This window comes from Ambystoma mexicanum, chromosome 1p, assembly GCF_040938575.1.
Source record: "Ambystoma mexicanum isolate Mex_15411 chromosome 1p, UKY_AmexF1_1, whole genome shotgun sequence".
Classification (NCBI taxonomy): domain Eukaryota; kingdom Metazoa; phylum Chordata; class Amphibia; order Caudata; family Ambystomatidae; genus Ambystoma; species Ambystoma mexicanum.
Window position 1 is genome coordinate 696929055 of NC_090921.1, and position 25913 is coordinate 696954967.

At 48.8% G+C, this 25913-nt stretch overlaps 1 protein-coding gene across 5 annotated transcripts in view; it reads left to right on the forward strand.

Annotated features, from left to right (window-relative positions):
• The window catches only part of GON4L (gon-4 like), a 2357623-nt gene that overhangs the window by 446266 nt on the left and 1885444 nt on the right, over positions 1–25913 (forward strand). For 4 of the 5 annotated variants that reach the window (XM_069649947.1, XM_069649953.1, XM_069649967.1 and 1 more), the window contains 4 exons: positions 6199–6270; positions 6932–6982; positions 7551–7601; positions 8339–8437. In XM_069649947.1, coding sequence (XP_069506048.1) covers positions 6199–6270; positions 6932–6982; positions 7551–7601; positions 8339–8437 — 273 coding nt within the window. The remainder of the gene's footprint in view (positions 1–6198; positions 6271–6931; positions 6983–7550; positions 7602–8338; positions 8438–25913) is intronic. The other variant, XM_069649961.1, reaches the window with a different exon arrangement.

Consider the following 25913-nt stretch of genomic DNA (forward strand, 5'->3'; position numbering starts at 1 on the left):
GTACCTTGAGTATTGTCTCTCATGCCCCGAGTTGCGTGATATATATTAGTGACCAGTGCTCATGATCTGACCTGATTGCATTTACTAGGTATGTTAATTGAAATTGTGCTGATTTACACTGTTGGCCCGATTTGCTCTGCTTGCCTTAATCAGGCTGATGTCCGACTCTGAATACATTAACTCGTTTATATCCGCTATTGATTGGGACAGGTGGCACTGATCTGCCTGCTGTTCCACACTGTATGCTTTTGTCCAGTACAGGACTGCACAATTCACCTGATCTAGCCTGTTGCCCTGCATTGCACATCTTGTACTCCCAAGTCTCACTACTTGCCTTAATTTGTACTGCTATGATCTGTTTTCATGCTAACTTAGCCTAATGCCTAGTCACCTGCATTGCTCTAGGTGCCCCAGTCCAACAGTACCTACCCTTCCCTATCCAATCTTCAGTCTGGGCCCATTGCACCGCCCCACCTGCCCATTTAGGCACCAGCCTCTTGAAGCTCTTCCTAGCCTGTTCAAGCCCCTTTACTCTAACAGCAACGGTCTATCATCATATGCACACGTCTACCCTTAGACTGCTGTGGCGCACACACCACCACACACCTCCTACACACTATGTATCTACCAGCTATCTTCACAATCCTACTAAGGTCAGTCCTCCACCAGGTCCACGTCGCAAGCTTCCCGAGCCCGCTCACCACAATCTCCACTAAAACACCACCCAACATTCTAAACTCTACACACAACATGCTAAAACAGCCTACTATGATCAACCCATGCTACCCCACTACCAGAAACCTTAGACTGCGCGCTAGGCTTCCAAAGATATACGAACCACCCACCCGGTCCCTAAGACAACCCAACACCAGAACCATTGAACTCCCTATGCCCACCGCTAGACCTACCAAGATTCCCGACAACGCTCGCATGAACAATCCGCACACAACTCCCCCTAACCACACCCTCATCTATCCTATCCCCACAGCTATAGCCCCTAAGTCTATCACACCACAAATCAGAGGCACCCTCATAAATGCCCGGTCAATAGTAGCCCATGCTACTGAAATAGCAGACCTCATTCACTCAGAAAAACTGGACTTCCTAGCCATAACAGAATCTTAGCTCCATACAGCTGCAGGCCTCGCCCTCACACTAGCTGTCCCAGATGACCATCACCTGTGGTGTGCCGCAGGGATATTGTGTCTCCCCCACTCTGTACAACATTTTCACAAAGCCCCTTTTCGATGATTTCGATGGTCTGGGGATCACCTACACTATGTGGATGATACCCAGATCCTCATACCGCTGACGGGAGATTATGACAAGGATTTGGCTTTGGTGAACAGGGTGTACCTCATCATTCAGGCATGGATGGCCTTGCATGGTCTATGCCTGAACGATGACCAGACTGAGCTCCTCATCCTTGGCACATCCCCCAACATCCTCAAACTAGGTCGCAACTACTCAAGCTTCACCCTTGACGGAAACATGATCAAGGTAGCCAAGGAAGTAAAAACATTAGGGTTTTTACCTAGACTCTACCCTCTCCTTCAAAAAACAGGTTAGCTCCATGGCCTCATCTACAGCCTACACATGTAAACTAATCAGAGCAGCCAAACCCTTCCTCTCTTCGAACAGCTGTACTACCCTTGCCAGAGCCCTTATTCTCTCAGTTAGATTACTGTAATGCCCTTTACCTAGGAGCCAATAAAAACATCAACAAAATCCAGATCTTACAAAATAATGCTCTTTGAGCGGCATTGAGTTTCCCCAAAAAAGAGCATATTTCTGACCAAAGACAAAATTGCACTAAAAGTAGCATCACTCGCGCACAAATGCCTCAATAACGCCTCTCCGCGTTACCTCATTGACAGATTCACAAGATATTCCTCCAACCGCCTCACCAGAACAGCCAACTCCAACACCCTTATAGTGCCCAGATACAAACGCTCCAAAACCGGAGGTAACAGCTTTCAGGTGAAAGCCGCACAACACTGCAACCCCCCCCCCCCCCTCTTACCTTAAGACCAACCCAAACATACCCACACTTCAGGCGCAACTACATCCACTGGATCAAGGAAAACGACCTCTCACACACCCCCATCTCCAATGAGGAATTCCATAGTACCTTGGCTCATATGGATAAAGTCTAACCTCTGATGACACTCGGCACATAGATACTGTATATTGTATCTTCTGTACATATAACCTACATTTTTTTCTGTATATATGTCTCTCTGTATTCGCATGCAGTTTTTCTATTTTCTGTATGTCTCACAGTATTCTCATGTATATTCTCTATTGTATATTACTGTACAGCAATGTAACCAAGCTGAAAATATCGTTACTGCCTTCTGCGCCCTGATACCCTCTGGTCTGGCGCGCACTACGAGTATTAAAACAAACATCCATTCAAATTCCAAATACAGATTATCAATAAATCATAAAGTACATACCATGAATGTCCATTTGCAGTTCCAGCATGAATTTAGGTTACAAGAAAACCAAATAAGAAGCTAGCATAAGTATCATGTATTCATTTATGCTACATGGTTTCATAACGTGTGATTTAAATTGAGATGTACCTTTTATCTCTCAGCCTTGTTAATGTTGAAGGATATTTGTACCGTGCACGATCACCACCAGAGTGGTCCCTTGGCGCTCTGGCGGCTCGAAAGAGGGAGAGGGGTTGGAGTTAGGGGGGTCAGTTAGTAGGAATAAGCTGGAAAAGTGCAAGAGAGCAATGATGTGCTGTTGGCAACCTCAGCCCGGTTTGTCCTTTGGCTGGGTATAGGGTGTTTTACGGTCGGTAGTCGTCGTGTGCTGTTGTGCAAGTCTGTGCGGTTTGTTTGTTGTTGCAGTGTAGTGAAGTTTGTGTGGATTGCTGCGTTCTAGGCTCGTGGTTGTGTATGGTTTGAGTTTGAAAGGTGTATGCAGAGGGATGAAATTGTTAGTGGATTGGTTAGTTGGCATTGCTGTCCTTGCAAATATAGGTGTGTTGCTTGTTATCATTCATTAATCCATCGGAGTGTGGCGCTTGTTAATCTTCAATATTCCGTCTAGATGTGAGGCGGGTTAGTGATCATGATTACATTCAAGTGGTGAATTTGTCATTCACAGTTTCATTTGAGTGTGGCGCATAAATCACATTTCTATCTAGGTGCGATGCAGGCTAAAGTTAAGAATTCCATCAAACTGTGGCGCATGCTAACAATTATTACACCTGTCTAAGGTAATATAGGCTAGTCTTGAGCAATCTCTATAGGTTAGTTAACATTGGTGCTAGTTAGCATTGGCTTTGCGGTCCTACCAATGATATATAAAGTGCTATATAAATGCCAGGTGACATAACCTTGCATAACAATGTTAGTGCATAATGCAGTGCAACATTTATAGTCCAGCCAAGAATGTATTTAGGTTGGTGGTCACTAATCTCTTTAAGTATGCATGTTGTAAATTCTATGGTAGTCAACCTTATGGAGAGGCAAGGTAGAGTGGCGAGGGCTTTCTGGAGTACAGGGATTTCTCTACCCCCTCACCCATGCCACACTTAGTTTTGTTGCTGTCTGTTAGCTTCCTTTGCTTTCCCTGTGGACACCTCCAGACACATGTAGGAGCTGCCCTTTGCCTTGGGGCCCTTAGCCACAGGGCCTGCCGGGCAGAGGGCTGCCCAGATCAGGATAGGGGGGGTGGAGACCAATCGGGGCTGGGGGTGCATGGACACAAGGAAGGGGAACTGGGAAGCGAGTTACCAGCCCGCAACAGCATGCATGGGGAGACCCAGCACCATGATGGTAAGGGGGGGTGGAACAGGGGAGCGCAGGGCACAAGGCTCACCTGAGGCCACGATGGAAATTGGACCAGGGAGCTGGTGTGCAGGGTGTTGGGCTCAGCCCAGCAAACACGGGCAAATTAACCAATCGGGCCGGGGGGTGGGCGTGGGAGGCGGCTACCCAAGGGAGGAGAACTGGGAAGCAGGTTACCAGCCCGCAACGGCGTGCATGGGGAGACCCAGCGCCATGATGGTAAGGGGGGGTGGGACAGGGGCTCACCTGAGGCCACGCTGAAAAACCACAAATGTTTTCTTTAAACCTAAGGTGCTTTGGGGAAAAGGTATTGCTTACCTGATTCCATAAAGTGTCTGCTCTGCACAAAGAGGTGTTCAGAGCAACCCCCTCTTACCTCAGACTCAAGCCGCTGCTTGTGTCCCTTATTGCTCTAGTGATCCCAAAAAGGAAAAAAAGAACACTAGATCGCTAGTATATTAAACTTTGAGTAAAAATAGTGGAATATGGGCAACATATGGCCTTTTGAATGAAATTTCCAGCAATGTAATTCAATGAGTAATAGCGATCGATTCCTGTTCCCCTGTTTCCATGGGGATACTGTGCACAAAGAGGGGTTCAGGGCAACCCTCTCTTACCTCAGACTCAAGCCGCTGCTTGTGTCCCTTTTAGCGAGCCCTTTATCAGGGCCTCTAACGTTGGTTAAGTCTTGTATCTTCCTTTCTATAAAGTATACACAGGACCTTTTGACTTCTGCTGCTTTTAAAGACTTTAAGCCACTCTTAACTGCCTTTTAGCTAGGGTTGCGTTTTGGACTTTAAAAGACTTGCTGTGTAGGGAAACCACCTCTAGAACCTGAGGCTCTGCTAGGATAACACTGTTTCCTTCCCAAAAATCACTATTTTATAGGTCTATGCAGACTAAATACAATTACTGTATTACTTTGTGGGTGGGCGTTATTACCGATTGAACTCTCAAACTCCTGTAACAATTGTATGCGTTCAGCAACCACCAACTAAGAAGTGACCTTTTGAAAGTATTGTTGAGTATAGTGTGCTGGTTTATTGTAATAAGTTTTTAGAAGTGACTCTTGTGTAAATGTTTCTTTGTGCATTGCTAGCTAGATTCAGTGTAATTAACTACAACTCACATCTTCCTCTTAAGATAAGACTGACTGCTCTGCCACTCTACCAAGGTCCTTGAGTAGTACAGACTGATGCAAAGAGCTGGGGATCTAAAAACCACTGGGATAGCTTACTATAAATCTTACTTCCAATTGGACTTCAGGAAAACTGCCCTACCACCCACAAACCCAGTAGCAAGACTAGCCCAATTGTTATCCCCACTTCTGGTTGTTTGGCCATTTCTTCACACGTCAACAGTGGCCAAACTTCTAACAGACTTGGGCATTATCTCAGTGGTTACTATGTTGATCCATGGACAGCTGGATGAATTTGCTCCTTGAAACACATTGTGTAAAAGCGCATTATAAAACCACAATAAATAAATGAATGGACAGAACCCCTCCAAGTGACAATAGAGTGGCAGAATGCTTCTGTTTTAGGACACTGGGGCAGAGTGAAAATAGAACACAAGCAGGACACGTAGGTGTACTTCGGAGGTGTGCTTCTAAATGGCCTAATCCTAGCTAGACTGAGCAATCTGATGGTTGGTGCCATTATGGATCTGAGAAGGCAGGACAAGGAAGTGGATATTACGAGTGGCAGATCCTTGGCAAGAACATGTCGGGCTGGGCTGCGGTCTTTCCCTGATGTACGCGAGGATGTCCTTAAGTGTTAAACTATACATAAAAAAGTGAGCTAATTTTGAGTCTGATGTTTGGGTAATTACTGAGCTGCAAGTATATTCTCATTTAAAATACGTTTTTCATCCTAGAATAGGTTCCTAGGATGCCAACTATGTGGAGAACAAGCTGTTGGTCTCGTTTTTGGCTGTCCTCATTAAGCAGAGAACTAGACAGAGCTTTAGTTATACTGCATGTTTTCTGAGGCTGTGAAGGTGGGGAGTGTTTAGATGGCCTGCACTGAAGCAGGCTTACTGAATGGGTTGACTTTTTATCTGTAGTTAATGGGGAGGCTGTATTGCTTGCTATAGGCATATTGGAAGCCTGGGATCCAGGTATATATGCCGATTTCTTGAAGAGCCTCACGAACTTTTTAGAACACTTTAGGATAAGAACGTGTGTATTAAAATTGTATATTAGGAAACGGCTTTCAGGTATTTAAAAATGTTATTGTTTTTGGCGGACTGCCCTCTGCCAAAAAGCGTTTTTTGACCTGACTGCTGTATGTCCCAGACGCACTTCTTATCAGGGTGTCTTGCCACATAAGGAATTCACCTTGCACAAGGGAGACTTGAAGAGCTGAAGCCATCCCTTATTTCCCCACAGGAGGTGATCACCAATGAGCATGTGGTGGCTATGATGAAAGCAGCCATCAACGAGACTGAAGTGCCTATGTTTGTGAGTAGCCTTTTCTTCATCTTCTGATGTGCCGCATACTCAAGATGTTATGAAATTCTGTTGTGTTTCAGAGCCTGTTGGTTACTTAAGTGGGGCGAGGTGACTGCATGTGCTATTAGGATGTTTAGGTTTACTCTACGCACAGTCCAGAAGTTCGATTTGTGTTGAAAAATATTGAAAATACGTATTTGTACATTTTAGGCTTACCATTTTTTACAACATATTTGGCCATTCAATATTTTTGTTTTAGAACCAGCTCTCCTAAAATATTTTGAATTGTAACCCCAAACTCTCCTATTCTCTCTGCCTCCCATTGTGCTTTTAGAGTTCGATTGTGCTAGCACAATCTAACCCCCATAACTGATGTCCTGGCACACCGGTGAACCACATGTTGATTGGTCACTGTTGCAGCAATATGCAATTTCCGGTCTGCTCAAGGAATGCTTTCTTTAATGCATTGGACCTTGTTTTATACTGACTTTCACATAGTTCAGTGAAAAGTGCACCCACAATAGGAGCAGGAATTGTCACTTTTGTTTTGTGAATGCTTATTGCTTTATAGATGAGTAAATGTCTGATTACTGAAGTGATCTTAAAACATGTACCTTTGCACTATGAACCTTGCTGTCTCCTGGATCATTTTCCTCTTATTCCACTGCAGGAACCTAAAATGACTCGTTCCAAACTGAAGGAAGTTGTTGAGAAGGGAGTGGTAAGTCCTTGTGTTTCCATTTAGTTTGTACATGTGTTTCATGCCCAACAGACTATCCAAAGCAGTGGTAGCGTTAGCACAGATTGGAGGTCTGTGACTGTCATGGTGTGCCATTGGAGTCTTGTCCACACGCCTGTGCAGGCCATACGTGAGCTTTTCTCATTTGTCTAAATTGGTCTTCTGTCTTGCTGAACTGGCGCTTGTGTTTTATCAATTTAAACATCGTGTGCCCCTCGGCTCTGATTTGTTGAAACTCGTGTACACTGGTGAGCTGTGCTCTCAATTTCATATGGCTAGGGTAATGCTGTTTCTGTTTACGTGCTACCTATGACATTGAATTTTGACAATTGTTGTCATTCAGCAGAAATGTTAGCAAGAGATTAAGTGCCTCATTCTGCATTTCAAAATAATGCTAAATACGTATGGTGGTGGTCTGTGGCCACTGTCATTTCTAGCAAGAATATCATGTTTACCTCAATCATAGAACCCTTCAAATCAGGAGCCACTTCATGCCTTTTTGATTTTCCTTTTTTCATCACTCATTGCTATTATTTTTCCGTCCTCTCAGGTCATTCCATCGTGGAACCTTACACCAGTTAAGAAGGCTCGTGAAATCAAGGTTAGACCCACACACCTCTGCCAAGTGCCTGGCCTTAACACTCTGTATTTCTCCCCTGCTCCATCTTTACACCCCATCCACTCCTTTATTTGTAGCTATGGATTTGGGTTGCTGAGCGCTAACAATGCAGTTATTTTCCCCCCACAGAATGCGAATGCTGCACCCTAACATCTTTTCTCCCTTTCCCCTATTCTCACTTCAGCATTTCATTGTATGATGTATGTAACATTATCGCCATAGCTATGGTAAAGCTATTAGGCCCGAATCTGCTTGCTTGTAGAAGTGGATATTTTGTGTGAGTAACTACTGCAAGCATCACTGACAAACTTGTCTCTTCATACCTCAGTTGTAGTAGAAGAGGATTTACTTTGCTGATGTCCCCTGCCAGCATTGAGCCACGGAAGATGACTAAAACACACCCTTTCACCCCTTTGCTGCTTTTCTTTGCACTCCTCTGTCAGTTACTGCTGCTGCCTTCTTGAGAGAGGACACTGGCAGGATTATATTCTGGAAATGTGTGCAATGTGAAGGGAATTATTGTCTACTGGAGTGATCGTCTACTGGAGTGATCTTAGGGTTTTTATGTTCCTTCTTCTGAGCCAAATGGAACTGATTTGCCACTTTTGGTCAATTTTCCTGCTATTAGAGGGTTACCAACTTCTGTTTCTTCAGACATTTTCCTGTAATCCTTTCACATTTTATTCTGGTTTAAACAGGTCTGTTCCTTTCCCTTGCAGTCACTTCCTCAGTTTGTCGATATTCCCCTAGCAGATGAAGATTCATCGGATGAGGAATACCAGCCAAATGAGGATGAGGAAGATGAAACCGCTGAAGAGGTACAGTGTAAAGTATGGAGGGATCTTTTATGTGTTAAATACATGCAGGAGTGACAGACCTAGAAGACACTTTGACTGGTCCAATCTGAGTTTACATTGTAGCACCATTCTTGGTGTTGGTTTTCCTTCTGTTCGCTTTTTGATGTCCTACGGTTAGTTCTGCACTATGAAAATACAACATTTGGTATCACAAGTAGTTGGCAAAGAAACAATGTGACCTTTCTTTTTCTGGCATTGTGTGTGGGGCATGAGGTTTTCTAGCGTAGGCTATTTATCCAGAAAGCCATGTGCTGAGATCAGATTTGGCACCAGCACAGACCTCTTCTTAGAGGCTATCCTGCAAACTGCAACCTGAATGTGCCTTGTTCTTTGAGGGGAGAAAGATGGTTCTGTCCACCTATGCAATTGCTTGGATGCCCACCCTGGTCATTTACATGTAAATAGCACTTTAGATGACAATAAAGATCTCCCTTTGTGACAGTCCATTAGTCAAGGAATTGAGTTAGAATTTGTCAATTTAGAGGGATCTAAAACGATGAATATTAGTTTATTTTTAAATAAATACACAATCTCAGAAGGTGCGTTGGAAGTTAAAAGGACAAACCAATTCAGACTTTATACTTGAGTATGCAATCAAAACACTGCTCGGAGAAAGGTGTTTATTGCTTTGTCCTATGCGCGGACACACTAAATGTCCCCATTGTTAGGTGATCAAGTTTGAATAGTGCTGAAAAAATGTATTTTAAATTTTTACACATAGCTAAAACAAAATTCATAGCTCTTTTCAGGGTGCTGTGTTGGAATCCAGCTGCAAGTTTCTCTCTTCTATGTTGCACTGTATATTTCGCTGGCTTACATTTTCCAAAACAACATTGCTAAGGGCCCCTCACAGAGGCCATAGAAACAAGCCACCCCCCCCTTGCTCCATATATGGAGTCTCAACCCTTCTTTGCCCACCTGCATAGGTTTGATGCACACAGATAACATGGGAAGCTGGCACTAGGGAGCAATCTGTGTAACTGCCATCAGTGATCACTGAGATGCTGACTTTTTGTGGAGGATCTTGGGGACCTTGTTTTCTTAACCAGGTGTCCTCCTGAAAACAAAATACACCCTCTGTATGTACCAAAATACTCAAGAATGTTAGTTTTGCAGTGGATGCTTAACATTCTGTAGAGCTTCAGCAAATGACAACCAAAGCTTTAGCTTTAAGCAGCTGTAATTGATCTACACATTTGTGTGGATCTTCCTTTGTTTAATATTGGTATTGGCGTTTCTTCAAATCTCCTGAGACCATGCTTTTGAGGTCCAAGTGAGGCATATTAAATTCAGTGATCAAGGTCTGTTATTGCACTATACTATAGGACAAACTCACATTTAGTGATTGTTAGGACTGATGTTTCTAAACTGTGTATAGAAGGCCAACCTAGTGTTGTGACTGGTACAACTCTGGGAGCTGTAGTCCAATCAGTATAAGGTAGCAAGGCGAGTGGTCCAGGCTAGTCTCAAGAGGTGGTCAGCCTGTAAGGGGTCCAGAATGAGCACACAGTGAAATAGTGAAGGAACACACTTGGACAAACAGGTATACAAATACTACTTTAATTCTGGCAAAATCACACAGTGGAAAATGACTACTAACAGGTAATACTATCACTCAATACTAAGTTAGTTACATATATACAATTACTGGAGTAGGGCAAATACGTATCATACCCCTGAAAAGGAAGGTACGGATTAGTATTGGCACTAATGGTCGTTAGGGAGATTTGTCATTTTTATCCTTCATCCCCTCTCCTAGTGAGACCCCCAGCACTTTTGGCTGGACTTCTGGACCTTTTTCTTTCATTCTGAGTGAGTGGAACCTTTTCCCACTCATTCATTCTTGTGGGCTTTGTATTCATCTTGTACTATGGAGTCTGTCTGCTCCATAGCTCTTAAAGGCATCTGTGTTTTACTACTGCAGCACACAGCTCCTTATGGGCAGTGTTGCTGGAGACTCTTGGGGTCCTCCTTTAAAATAAATGTTCTGTGTCCTCAAGTAACTACAGTTCTTCAGGATAGAGAGATACTTAGTATCTCTCCCAAAAACTCTATACCTTGAGAGATTGGCACACACCACCTTCAATGGAGTGCCAAAGGTATACCTAGTATCCCCCTTCTCTCTACTCCTATGACTTTTTAGTCACATACACAATCTCCTAGTTGTGGCTGGTGGCAGTGGGTGTGGTCTACAGACTATTGTGCAATTGTTATACTGCAGGCTATGTCCATGGCAGTGCACAATAGGGTAACCCAAGTACCTCCCTTCTTTTTTTTGCCACTACTAGCATAGTGGTACTTTGTTAGCCCTTCTTCTACCATTCTGGGAGGGGGAGGTCAGTGTGTGTTTTGCCTTTGGCGGGAACCTTTGGGTATTTCTGCCTAGGCCCCAGAGTGTCTGGACAGCAGAAAGTGGGAGAGGAGTCTTCATCCCCCCTGTCCTTTGTCTGCCAGAGTGCCTGAATATGACCAGCTCCCACAGGGGGGTCTGGTTGCCCTGACTGGACAGCCAAACACCCATTTCTTTAAAATGCTACAGATGGATTGCAGAGGAGTTTGCTGGATCTGCATAAAGGTTGAGGCTTCTGGAATGTAAAGCAAGTCGACCACTTGAAGCTGAAGTAAGTGAAGAAGACGACCAGAGACACCTGCAGACCCTTTGCAACACCATGAAGCTACCACTGCTGTCCTGACCCCGTTTTCTAAGCGACAGAGGAACTCCGAAGAGGACTGCTCCTTCCCTTTGGCTGGTGGGAACAACCAGTCTCAAGACTAACTTTGACTGCTATCTCCCGAGGTCCTAGGAGCTTCCGGAGCTGCGGAACCTCAATACCAGTAGACCTACTGCCCATTTCAATTGCATCGCTGTGGAAATGCTGAATACGTCCAAATCTCTGCTGAACCCGTAATGACCCTCCAGAGATCCGATTTAACTTGCCCAGACCCCCTCACCAGATTGCAAGACTCTGCAGGAAGTGAAGAAGATTGACCGGACAATCCGTGTCCTTTGTTGGTGCTGCAGAAAAGGCACCAAAACCGCAGAGTCTACCAAGAAGTTGCAGAAAGTCGTGCCACAGGTTCCCCCTCGAGACTGCTGCTGAGAGATCCCATCCATTGTCCTGCCTTCAGTCATCAGATCATGGAACCCGGAGGTCTGGCCCAGAGCTGCAACATCGCGGAACATCCGGCACAAACATTTTCTTCAGACCTAAGGTATTGTGGGGTGGGGGGGGGGGGCGGGGGATAGAAAGCAGACCCTCCAGCTTATATCGATTTTGCGACCCCACAAAATGCCGCGAAAAACGGCAGTTTTTGCAAAAAAGCGCAAAAATGGGCGTTTTTGCAAAAACACCCACAAAAATGTCTGTTTTTGAACTAACGGGGCAAGGGGCTGAACTCTTATATTTTTGGACTCAAGAAATGAAATGCGCAAGCACATTTCATCACATGAGCAAAACAAAAAGAGCAGTCCGATTCACAAAGGACATATAAACGGACGCTTCTTATATGCACCCATTCAGAAGTCCTTTTTCACCCAATTTGCGCAAATCAGGGGGCGTTTCTGTGCATTTAAAAGGGCATCCCAAATTGACAAGCAAGATGCACTTTTAAATGTGCAGAAATTGTAGGCCACTACATGCGCCCACTTTAAATACATGCACGAGGGGTGCCGCAGCTTTACAGGGTCTTTATTGACTCTACTGACTCGTGAAGTACTTGAAAAAAAACATTTTTAAGTGTGACAGCTGCTGTCTCACTTGCATTTTTGTTCCCCAAATGGGATAATGTGGTTTTTTTTTTTTTGGGTTGCATTTTACAGTGGCAAGACCCTCAAGGGCCAGTCATGGTGAAATGCACGGGGAGCCTGTAGACCATTGTCGGGAGAGCTTTTCCAACACGAGCGTATTCAAGGTGGCTGGCCAGCGCATCATTTGAGCTACAGCTCTGCCCCGTGGACATGCGCAGGTCACCTTTGAGATTAAGATGGCCTGCTCATTTCCAAAAATGGCTCCTCTAAAAACAGCACATCTTCTGCTCTATTTTTAGATGGCCCATTTTTTGAGGACAAAATCTACAGTTTTCTGCAAAAATTGAAAAATGGTCACAATGTGAGAGAAAGGAGTGGGAGGGGAGTGATGGTTGAGCTGTGGCGTGGTAGGCAAGAAAGTGAAGGGAGATCAGAGGGAGAGCAGTGGGTAAGAGCAGAGCGGATGCAGTGGGGCGGTGGGCCAGAAATGGGAGAGAGCGGAGGTACAGAAAGTGGAAGGAACGTGGGCTCAGGGGTGTTAGGCAGAAACCTGTGCAGTTCCCTTTGGGAACACTGCAAAAGATTTAGGACTACAGGTGTTAGCAGTAAACCCACTTGGTAGCAGTCTGTACCACCCAGATTTACCTGGTAGCTGTGGCTGAGCAGTCAGACTTCCCTCAAGAAGAGTTAGGCAGTATGCAAAGTATACACAATAGGCACTCAGATACAACAATACAAGCAAACACTGACCAGAGCTTTGGTATCAAAGTATATAATTATTTATTTAAAAACACACTGTTTGAAACACTCCAGCACTCTTATGGTAAAACATTCTAAACACAGTTACTATTATAATATATACAACCCTTGTTCCTTATCAGAGAAGTCTTAGTTAACACCACTTATTTCCATACAGAGGTGAGCGCTTAACTATAGATGGCACTCCAATAAGTTCATGAAGAAGGGAGGGAAAAAGACAGAATATGGGAAGGTACACCACTCTAAGATTTAGGAACACTATTAGCAAGGCAGAAGAGCAATAGTCACTTGTGAGCCAAAGTCCATAGGCTGGGTGTCATGATCTCTGCTTCCAAAAGGTCAGGGTTTTCCCAACTCCCTTGGAAGCAGATCCATAACCCAGGTTCCGAGTGCCAACCAGTCCCAATTGGGACCTTTTGGACCCAGTCCTGGCGCCAGTGGCACCAGGCTCATAAATATGCCCAGTCCCAGCGCTGGAAGCGCCGGGCTCATAATGCTTGGGTGGACTTACCTGCAGCAGACCATGCTGCTTACTTGCCTGCCAGTTGAGCCTCTGATCCTCTTCTGTTTGGAACTACTTTTCCTGTTGGGTGGGGCAGGAGCCACTCCCTAGATTCAGAACACTGGAACTCTTCTGGAAAGCAGGAACTCTTTTCTTACCTAGGCGTGGCTGTGGAAGGAGACACCTAAGCACTACAGGAGGCTATTTAAACCACACCCGATGGATGAATCTTGCTTTGCGTTATTCTGCATCCTCTGCAGCAGAACGCTCATCGTGTCTTCTGCATCTGATCCTGGGCCTAAGGAAAAAGGCTTACCATCCTGAATCCAGCCTTCAGCAACACCTATAAAGACAAGAAAGAACAGGTTAGCATTACGGTCTTCAGTGACAGCTCTTCACTTACCTGGTCCATCGGCTGTCACCAACGCCTCGCGCTGCATTCCGGCATCTGAAAGACAAAGGCTTACCTACTCTTCGTGCGCTCCGGAGGTCTTCACACTGCATTCCGGCATCTGAAAGACAAAAGCTTACCTACTCTTCGTGCGCTCCGGAGGTCTTCACACTGCATTCCGGCATCTGAAAGACAAAAGCTTACCAACTCTTCGCACGCTCCGGAGGCCTTCGGCGCTGCATCCCGCATCTGAAAGACAAAACAAGGTGCGTTTAAAGACATTGGGGAACTTTAATACTCACGTGCCATTACTCCTTTCCACATCTAACCCAGTGGGTATTCCGGCACCCTGCAGCCGCTCCGAACTTGTACCTGCAAAATAAAAAGACAGTTAGAGCGCATCGTGAAGCAGGCAACAAGCGCTTACTTACGTGCTTCCAGGCGCTTCTATTCATCACACGGGCTCCATCTTCAACTCACTTCAGCCCGTCATCCGCCATCGCCGGAACCCTGCAAAACAAGAAACATCATTACTAAAGACTTTAAAGACATTAGAATTACTCGAAACTTACCGTTCGTGCAGTAAACGACGGACAGCAGTCCTCTGAAGTCAAGAGGCCTGCTCCCCTTATCCAGTGAAGAAACTGGTTACAGCACCCTGCCCCGAGGCAGATGGAGAGCACGGCGTTCACTTACCTAAGGTGAGAGCGTTAACCTTTGGGGTTCTACAGGAGAAGAGAAAGGGAAGAAGAGAGAGACATTCAATAACCCAGTTCCTTAATCACATATTTTCTATCTCCAGACATCTTAACCTTCAAGTCAGACATACAGTGCACAGAGGTCCAGCCCAAAGAGCCAGCCGTGTGTTACACATCACCTTTGCAGATACGGTATACGCCCAGTCAAGACCGGCGCCTCTACGGGAATCAGGTGAGCGTTATACTGGGCCCACTCTTGGAGAGAGCAGAGCACAAATGCGCCCACGATCACACAGTTACACTAGGCTTAGAAAGTCTTGCAGAGAGTTCGAAAAGAGTTTAGAGCGGCTCAGAAATGTTTAGCCAGGGTGTCCCAGGCTAACCCAGGTTCGAAAGCCGGGGGCTAAATCTACCCCGTACAGTCGGTGGCAAGGGAAGCCGGGCGGGACACGGTACCTTAAGTGGGAAGGATCCTCCAGCGGGGGAAGTTGTTCCTGGCAGCGGGTGCAAATCTCGTCGTCGTCCAGGGGAAGAGAAGATCTCGACTTGGAGAAAAGATGAAGGTCGTTGCACTGCCAGGGAAGAAACCAGCCGAGTTTTCCGGTTAAAGGTATTACCCTTTAATTCGCGGTCATGGTAAAACGTGGTATCCCGGTTGCCGGGGTGCTTGGCAAAGGCAAGGCGGCCACGAGATGCGCCGGGAAGGCGAAAAGACGGTGAAACTGGTTATCCCCACCAGTCAAAGGAAAAAGACTCTCCGGCGGGAGATCTCCTCTGTCATTGGGAAAAGTGGTGAGACGGTCCAGCAGGGCTCCACCGGTGGTGTCGTCGTGGCAGGTTGGCTCAGCTTCTCCCTCGTCGGATTCTTAGGTCCTGTGGCGACTTCTGAAGTTCCAGGCCCCAAAGCCCTGCTTTTATGCAGAAAACCCCCATTCACTCAGCCTAGCTGTCACTCAAACATGCAAAGTTGTGAGCCGGCCGGCTCACCACTTGGGCCATTCAGGACGGAGTGCGACTTGAGTTGCCTAGGCAACTAAGTCCAGGGTGCCTAAATCCCCCTCCACCCCTCCTAATTACCCCAGACAGAGTGGCACCACTTTGGAGGGCTTCTGTGGAGAAGCCCGCCAAAAAGTGGAACAAAGGGCTCGACTTGGGTATGAGTCACAGAAGAGAACACAAACGCCATTTTAGAACCGAGTTTTGGCAAAAAATACCAACCAGAGAATTAATATTAAATAAATAAACTGGCGGTATGTTCGAGGCTATCGTAATTAAATAAAGATAGTAGCCTCGAACAATGGGAAAATCCCATGGAGAAATACTCGCGGTTGAATATACAAAGTAGTATCCACTGCCACCAGCCAAAACTCGATCATGGGGGACGGAGACGTGCCCCCTCGACTAACAGACCCCGGGGCAATCGAATTGCCCCAGCCAGTACGTCCACAATATGATGGTTTGTACTGGTTCTGTTCAGAATTAAAAACTAGTAAAGTCTATGGTGACTTTACATACCCTGGGAGACAGTAGTCAGTCCCAGGGTATGGAGTCTATACTGGGGGGTCACTATGACACCCCTGTGTTAACACACATCACAAAAACACATGAAGCCCTATGGAGTAAAAGACCCCATAGCCCATTAAACACATCTAGAGTCAAAGAAACCCACTCAAATCATGCCCAAGAGTGAGGGTGAAAGAGACTCACTCTTGGCAGGAGAAAAAAATAAACCCCAAAAATCCAGCAAAGCTGCTGGGGGACTCACTAGGTTAGGAAATTCAGCCTAAACAGAGAATTCTCCCTAACAGTAGTAGTAGTGGGCTGCAGATTGGGAGAAAGGATGGGAGAAGAGTGCGATAGAATGGGAGAAAGGATGAAAGATGCAGAAGTAGCATGCAAGAAGGAAGGACTGTATACTGCGGGAGGAATTGGGGAGCGTACGGTGTGAGTTGGGAGTATGATTTGGAGTTTGGCAGGGACTAGAGGGCGCAAATTGTGACTTGGCAGTGTGACAGAGCATGCGAGTATGTTTGTGTATGACTGAGCGTGAGGTTCAAAAATACAAGTTGTGATGGGGAATTGGTGAGACGTGTGTTGGGTGAGAGGTGTGAGTGTTTGTGGGATTGGGGAACATAGAAGGGGAATATTTTCAGCATCACAACTGATAATGATCAAGAACGTTAATAATATTAAATAGGCATGCACATTAAACCAAAAAACGTAGCCAAAACAAACACTGTTCTGCCAACCCGGAGACATCTAGGACTCTTCCTATTTGATATAAAGATCCATATATTGACACCCTGGTTCTCTTGTAGCCTTGCACACAGCCTCTTTCCTACGATGTACCAACATTGCACCCTCCAGTCAATAAAAATTGTGCTGCAAAAATGCCGCCATAAATAAAGATTTGTGCCGCAAAATTTGCCATTTCATGCCGCAAAATCCTGGAGGGTCTGAGAAAGGTATTGCTTACTTGATTCCAAGAGTCACTCCAGAGCTTTGGAGTGCACCTAGAAGCGTCCAGGGTCACCCCCTCTTACCTCAGACTCAAGTCACTGCTTGTGTCCCCTCATCAAGTCCTTTTACAGGTCTTCCTTGTTAGTTAACTTGCTGCATCTATAACACTAAGAATTTGAAGAAATCCTCTGCAACTCCTCTTATTCTGCTGCTTGTCAAGACTTTGAGCCCTCTCTGAACTACCTTTTAGCTAGGCTTGTGTTTTTGGACTTAAAAGACTTGCTGTGCGAAGAAACCTTCTCTAGAACCTGGAACCAAACTAATGTTACACTAACCATTCGCCTTCCTTAAAGTGATTTTACTATGTGTTTGCAGAATAAATGGATTACCGTATGAACTGTTAAAAACCGCCGGTACGCGTAATAATAGATAATATGCTAACCTTGTCTTTTCCCTTTCTAATGTTGCTACAAATGTAACCACGAACAAACACAAGAGTGAAAGTGTCCTTTGAAGTGTATCAAGATTTCTGAAGTGTTCTAGTGTAAACGTCTAAAGTATTTAAAGTGATTCTGGTGTATATATAATATGTAATTCGAATGGATTGTGTCCTCCAACGTACTCCACATCTTTGACATGTAATGTCCACAGCTGTGCACTTCGGAAACTTTTTCGGCAGAGGGCGTCCTGCGCTGATGGCGTCGGGTCAATGTCCCTCAAAGGCCTCTTTCGAGGACGATGTCACAGGATGTTATAAATAGGACGCACAGTGCTCGTAGCCTCAGTTCTGTTTTTTCCGCAAACGTGTTAACTTCGTGAGACTCGGCGCGCCTTGTGTGTTCATCTTTACAATGTCTTTCTCTTTGACCCCTCCGACTCTGCGGTCTGGATTCAAGACCTGCTGGGACTGCAAGTCGAAGATGTCGCTCACCGACCCCTACCGCATTTGTTTGTGGTGCCTGGGCGAGTCGCACAACACCGACGACTGTTCGAAATGCCAGTCGCTGACTGCCAAGGCCTTGCGGAAGGGGAAGCTCCAGCTAGGTAGGGGCTTGAAGCCTGTTAAGTCCCGGACTTCCAAGTCCAAGGGGGTTTCCACCGATGACTCGAGGGGCTACTCTCCGCGTCGGAAGGAGTCCCGGGGATCTCGGCCCGGAGTGGTTCCCGCCACTCGTCCTCCCGGCACGCTAGGAAGTGGCGTCACTGGTCGCCTTCCCTGTCCTTCTCGGAGGATGGTGCCTCAAGGAAGGTTACGTGCCCTACGAAGTACTCGACTCCGGAGGAATGGGCGGCGTTTAAGCAATCCATGTTATTGATTTTTCAATCGCAGGGCACGGGTCCAGTTGCGCCTTCTGAAGAAGCCAGGCAGGATCGGTCTCGTACCGTGGCTCGCACGCCTTCGGGCTCGGGTACACGACACGACTCGCATCGGGAGCCGTCAAAGTCCCGTTCGGACAAGGATTCGAAGAGTCGGAAGAGACATGTCCCTAGGTCTCGGTCCTCGTCTCCAGCGAGACCGTAGCAACCTATTGAGGGTTTGGGGCCGGAGTCGACTCGTTCGGCGCCGTGTCAGTCTGATTCGGAAATCAACGCCTTGCCGTTGTATCGGCCCACAGCACCGCCGGCACCTGTGTCGACGCCGGAGCCTTCGGCGCTATCAGCACCTTTGGGGATTTTTTTCTCGAAATGTACCATTGGAGTACCCGGATATCATGGATCCTCTTAGGAAGGCTACGTCGAAGTCTGTGAGGCTGGTTTTGGCCTCCAGGCCCTCTTCTGTCCCCAGACCTGGATTTCAACTCCCTCTGGATGATCTTTTATGAAGAGGAGGAACGGTTTGAGGTTGAGGAACCTGGTGACCTTGATGATCCACTTTTTTCTTTAGACAGTCAGTTGGAGGAGTTGAGACAGACCCTCCATGATGCCAGTGGGCCGGACACTTCCCCAGAAGTGGAATTCAGTAGACCTGACCCTGGGGCTCATGCAGAGTCTTCTTATAGGAGGCTCATGGCGTGAGTCTCGGAGAATCTGGGCTGATCTAGTCCTCCTGAAGACTTTGTGCAGGATGATCTGATGGACATCTTGTATCAAGGTCCGTCCTCTGACCCTGCCCTTTCATCTTACCTTGCAGAAAAGGGTGGCAGCTGCTTGGCAGTCCCTGGAATCTCTTCCGGCTGTTATTTCTTTGACCAAGAAATACTGCCCTTCCGTTAGCGACCCCAGCTATCTATCTACTCACCCCACAACTGAGTGTTTGGTGGTTCAAGCGGCTACGGCCACCTCGAGCAGGCAGCGTACCCTATCATCCCTCTGGATAGGGACGAAAAGCGCTTCGACGGTTGGGCTCGGAAGGTGTTTTCTGCTGGGAGCATGGCCCTGAAATCTGCCAACTCCATGTTTGCCTTGGCAAGGTTTCCACACACTCTGTGGAATTGTTTCTATGGCGGCTGAGCATATTCCCAAGGGGGAAGAAAGGGATGGGTTCCTTGCTCTCGTGCAGGACGGCAAGGATGCCATGTGTGAATCCCTTCAGTCTAGTTTGGATACGGCCGACCGTGATAGACGATCCATGGCTGCGAGCACCGTTATAGGCAGATTTAAGTCGGGGTTTGCTCTGGATGTGCAGGCCCATCTACTCAACATGCCCTTAGATGGCGCACATTTGTTTGGCAGCAAGGCTGACGAGAGCCTTGAGTGGTTGCAAACCTCAAAGGCTGTGGCAAAATCTTTAAGAGCCGCTGTGCGTCAACCTCTGCCTTTTCGTCCTAGGGGAAAGCAGTGGAGGGGAGGTTCCTTTCGTTACTATTGCTCCTTTGGTAGAACGAGAGGGGCTGCCAGTCAAAGGGGCCAGCGAAAAAGTACCCGTGGTGGTCGAGGAAATTCTGGTGCCAAAGCCACGCAAGCAGCTGCCTCTTTACCTTCAGGTACTGCCGCAGCCGCTTCCAAACGGTCATGAGGCCATGTCCCATGGTTCGCCGATTGGGAGCAGACTGTCTCAGCATCTCGAAGAATGGTGTGCCATTACTTCAGATGCGTGGGTTCTGCATACCATTGCCCACGGCTACTGCCTTCCCTTCCTCCAGCGGCCTCACGACAATCCACCGTGGAAACTCTCTTTGAAGCTTCCGGATCCGCTCCTTGCGCAGGAAATCTTGAGCCTGCTGGAGAAAGGCGCTATAGAACTGGTGCCTATAGCGGAGAGGAACAAGGGATGGTATTACCCTTATTTTTTGATCCCGAAGAAAGACGGGGGATTGAGACCCATCATGGACTTGCTTTAGTTGAACAAACTTCTCAGGAAGGACAAGTTCAAGATGGTTACTCTTTCTCAAGTCCTCCAGGCCCTTCAACTTCAGGATTGGTTGGTGTCTCTGGACCTCAAGGATGCTTACATTCATGTGCCGACTTATCCCGCGCACAGGAAGTACCTGAGGTTTGCGGCTGGCGACTCACACTTTGTTTCGGGTCCTGATGTTCGGATTTACCTCCTCCTGAGGGTCTTCACCAAGCTAATGGTGGCGGCAGCGTACCTCCAGGCGAGGGGGGGATTCACGTCTATCCCTACCTGGATGACTGGCTGATCCGTGCACGCTCTCCCGAGCAAGCTTTGGATCATCTCAGTGTCACCTGCTGTACCCTCCACAAGCTGGGCCTCTACCTGAATTTCAAGAAGTCGCATCTGACACCTTCCCAACAGCTCCAGTACATCGGGGCTGTTCTAAACACGTCCTTTGGAAAGTGTTCGCCTCCCAAGGTAAGGGCTCATCACATTGGACATGTTGAAACTTGTCCACCCTCTGCACAGAGTCTCCCGGCTTTCAAATTCTTAAGGTTGCTCGGCCTCCTGGCCACCTGCATTTTTCTGGTGCCAGAGGCCCGGCTGCGGATGAGATCCCTGCAGAGGACTCACAAGATGCAGTGGTCATTTCTCCGGCAAGATGTCTAATCACCATTCAGATGGTTCCATGTGTTAATATCCCTGCAAAAATATCGCCATATTTTTGCCCCCTATTGCCCCCTATTATTTTAAAAGGAGCAGGGGAACCCCACGCAACCCCTGCTCCCAAAAAACCCTAATATTCCCACAAAAAAATATCGCCTATGGCTGTTCTCGATGACCATATATACTGCGATATTCTCCAGCATGGGGTCTGGCATGGATTCACATGCTAATGAATATTCCCCGTCAGGCTGGGAATCCTCTGTAAAGAAAAAATCAGTTTCAGTTTCGTTTCTGAACTGTCTTTCTCCTAATAACCAATCACTGGTCTCTGGGTCATACTGCCCCCAGATAATGACTGCCCTCTACCTAAGCCCCTGCTCTGGCAGCCATCTTCAGATTTTTACAGCACGTTCAAGTGTTGGGAGTCCTCGTGCTATAGCTCTCGAGCTTTTACTGCGTTTTGGGATTTTCAAAGAGTTTCATCTTATTTTTTTGGTCAATCGAGCCTCAATCTCCACCGTCTCTACTTCCGATCAACGGGGACCAGTTTTGGAATTTTCTGTGCCCCTCAAGGGCAAAGTTCTCGTCAAGTTTCGCTTCTTGGAGGATTCCGGAAGATCTTTGAGGCCTACCCCACGTGCACATGGCCTAGGACAAAGGAAACGCGATGCCTGGATCCAAGCTGTTCAGGAGCTGCCCTGGATGCGGATTGCAGAATGTCTTTGAGGATGAGCATTCCAGATGCCTCTACTGCCTTCACGAAAACAAAACGCACGTGGAGGACTGTGCGTTTTGCAAGAACATGTCGGAATGGACAGTAGGTGAGAAGTCCGATCGGTCTTCTAAGACCTTTGAGGGCGCTCCGGCGACGGGAGCCCAACAAAAGGCAGAGCACCGCTAGTCCGCGGGCACCGGGAGTGCCGATCGGTAGGGCTCCTCGGCTGCCAGGCAGGGTGTACTTTCACCGACGCCATCAACCACGAGCCAACGCTCTGGCTCGGGGGAGAGGAAATCTGAGAACCCGGGTAAGCTTTGGGAGAAGCCCTGGGCGATCCCGACGGAGACAGCCGAGGGGGATCGAGGCAGTGACCCTTCCCCCAAGGTGAAGGCCTCGGGCGCGCCCAAAGTCACGAAGGCCCTGATTCACCCGGCTAAGGCCTCTATCGAGGGAGTCGTGGCGGCCCTGGCGAAGCCTGTGGAGGGTACCCCAGTGGAGGCGCCCTCGGGGCCTAGAGTTTCCCTGCCACCGCAGAGGGAATACTCTTTTCAGCCCATTGGTAAAACCCCTGTGAAACCTCGGGTGGAAAAAGAGGGGGGGGGCCCCGGTGGACACAGATACAGCCTCTGAAGAGGAGCTGGCTGGAGAAGATCCTGAACAAGAAGTTCGAGGAGGTCCGGTCCCACGGGAGGGATCCCGACGAGGCGGACGAAGAAACCAAGGGTGGTGCCGACGAGGAGCCCGTGGAGGCGGAGGATTCCACTCCCCAACCATCGCGCCAGTCGCAGCAGGTGCCTGGACCACAAGACAACTCGGGAGCAATCTTGATGGCGATCCAGGCCTTTTGAATGGAGATGAGGATAAGGTTGCCCTTACCCCCAACGGACGATCCGGCGGAGCCTGGACCGTCAGGAAGCCCTCCAAGCAAGCGGAGGAGAATTCATTTCCCCCATCACCGTCCCCCTCCTCCCCCTCCCCCCCGGTCCCTTCCAGCCTTCATCTCCTGATCCGAGGGATGACACTGGAACGGAGACGGCCACGACTGGGACGGATGACAACGGTGGTGACGATGGGATGGGCCTTCCATCCCACCTCCTCAGGGCCTCCCCGCCCAACGAAATTGGCTCCTTCCACGCCATGATCGCCAGGGCATCAAGCATTTCCAGCTATGCCCCAAGTAACAGAAGGAAGGTTTCCTCAATCAACTGCGAGAGGCCAAGAGGAAGACGGTACACTCGGTTCCTGTACTTGACATCTGGGACGAGGGGCTGTCGCTCCTGAAGAACCCTTCCACGACTCCTGCCAAGATAGACCAGTACGAGAAGTAGTACCGGGTCCCGGATTCCGCCGCCATGTGCCTTTAGGGCGCAGCCGACCCCGGATTCGGTCATCTCCGCGGCGGCTAAGAAGAAAGCGGCGGGGGCGACGGCTTCAACTTCAACTTCCCTTCGGACGGCGTGGGGAAGAAACTGGACGCGGGTCATGGCGACGACGATCTTGCGATTGTGGCCCGCTACGACAGGTAGCTGTGGTTTAAGATCGCTCCCCTGCTGGACGTCCTCCCGGACGACAAGAGGGGTGAGACCCTGGAGATCCTACAGGAAGGCGAGGTGGCGTCGGAGCACACCTTAATGGTGGCCACGGACATTGCTGACACCGGTTTTCGCCAGATTGGCAACAGCGTTTGAATTCGCCGGCGTGGTTGGCTCAAGGCAACCGATATCCACCAAGACGTGCAAACCAGAGTCCTGGACATGCCTTTCGACAGGAACAATCTGTTTGCCAAGGCAGTGGACGAGTCACTGCAGGCCATCAAGGCCGATACGGAGATGGCTTGTGCCTTGGGTGTTCTACGACGACGGCCGCCCTTTCGGAACTCCGGAGGCTAGCAAGTTGCCTCCAAAGGATTCAGCAGCGGCTCCTCGATGTACCGCCAGGTGGCCCGGTGGCCCGCTCCTCGTCGTAGGAGGCCTACAGAGGACGTGGCAAGTCAGGAGGATCTCGTTGTCGCCAAGGCGGCAAGGCCGCGGCCAAGCAGGACTGAACCGGCCGTAGCGTCGGGCCCCCATCTGAGCATCCCGGTGGGAGGCCGGCTGACAAAGTTCGTCAGCGTGTGAGAGTCCATCTCCACTGACCGATTGGTGCTGGATGCCCTGGCCCGCGGGCACACTCTCGAGTTTCTAAAGAAGTGCCCCCGCATTCCACCCGTGGCCAGGAAGGAAAACCACGTCCCTCAACTGCTGCTGGAAGTAAGGGCGATGCTGAAGAAAGGAGCCATCAAGCTCGTCCCAAACATGCTCTGGGGCTCCAGGGTGTACTCACGATACTTCCTCGTAAGAAAGAAGACCGGCGGCTGGCGACCCATCCTAGACCTTCGTCGTCTAAACAAGTACATCAAGTCCCAGAAGTTCCGGATGGTCACCCTCCAGCACGTGCTGGCACAGCTGGAGGAAGGCGACTTCCTATCGTCGCTGGACTTGGAGGATGCTTACTTTCACATCCCCATTATAAAAGGACATTGAAAGTCCCTGAGATTCGTAGTCCAATGGCGACACTATCAGTTCAAGGCCCTTCCCTTCAGATTGAAGTTGGCACCCAGGGCATTCACCAAGTGCCTAGCACCGGTGGTGGCGCGGCTGCGCCTGCAGGGATCCACGTCTACCCCTACCTAGACGATTGGCTCATCCAAGCAAAGACAAGAGAACTCGCCATCTTGCACACAGCAAAGACCGTCAAACTGCTCGCGGATCTGGGATTCTCGATCAACTTTGCGAAATCCCACATGGTGCCGTCGCAAGTCGCCCTGTTCCTGGGAGCCAGGCTTGACACAGTGGCGCGATTGGCTTCTCCGTCAGAGGAAAGGACGAAGGCCATCCTGAGCAAAGTGCAACGGCTGTTGACCATGGACGTGGCCATGGTGAAGTCCATCAAGTGCCTGCTCGGCATGATGTCCTCGTGCATCTACCTCATGTGCCTGTGCAGGTTGTGGATGCGTCCACTACAAGAGTTCCTCGACGCCCGTTGGATGCAGGCGGCGGGTAGCTTCGAAGATATGATCTCGCTCAACAAGACCTTCCGCCAAGCGATCTGGTCGACGGGCACCCACGCGCATCTGGCGGCGGGTATTGACTTCCAGACCCCAGCACATCTGGAGACGGTGACGACAGACGCCTCCCTGGAGGGATGGGGAGCGCACACCGGAGATCTCCACGCAAGAGGCCTTTGGCTCCCGGAGGAGAGGTCACTACACATCAATGTCCTGGAGCTCCGAGTGTGTTCTGGGCCCTCGGGTCGTTCCTCCGATCCCTCAAGGGCAAGGTGGTAAGGATCTTCACCGCCAACACCACCACAATGTTCTACACCCGGAAGCAGGGAGGCACCAGATCCCCAGCCCTATCCAAGGAAGCCCATGATATGTGGCACTGGGCAGTCGCCCAAGGGATGTTTCTGGTACCCTACCATCTGGCAGGAATAAAGAACACCATCGCTGACTCGCTCAGCAGGGGGCTGCGCTCGTGCCACGAGTGGGAACTGCGTCAGGATCAAGTGGATTTACTTTTTCCACCGATGGGGCAATCCCCCCTATTTGCGACGGCGACGAACACCAAGTGCCGAAGGTTTGCCAGCAGGTTTCCCCAGCCGGGGAGCATGGGCGATGTCTTCTCATTTCCCTGGGACGGCCTGTTCCTGTATGCGTTCCCACCAATGCCGTTGCTGCTGTGACTCATCGACCAACTCAGACGGTCCGGTGCAGAATGATCCTCGTCGCACCGGCGTGGCCGAGGCAGATCTGGTTCCCGGACCTTCTGGACATGTTGGCTTCCCCCACCAGTCAAACTGCCGATGGACGTGGATCTCCTCGCCAGAGAAGAAGACGCCATCCTCCACCACGACCCGTGGTCGCTGAACTTGCAGGCCTGGCTCCTGCAGCACTAGAGTTTGGAGGGTACGATATCCCGGCAGACTGCAAGAAGGTGCTTGCAAAGGCCAGGGCGTCCTCAACTCTCAAGTGCTATGGACACAAATGGAAGAGGTTCTCTGTCTGGTGCCGTGCACAGAAGATTAACCCTCTGCGGATTACGGCCCCTCAAGTGCTGCCGTACCTACTGTCGCTGGCCAAGGCGGGGCTAGCTCATGCCTCCATCAAGATAGATCTAGCAGCGATTTCCCGCTACACCAGAACTCCGGGGCGTTCATCTCTGTGGTCTCATCGCCTGG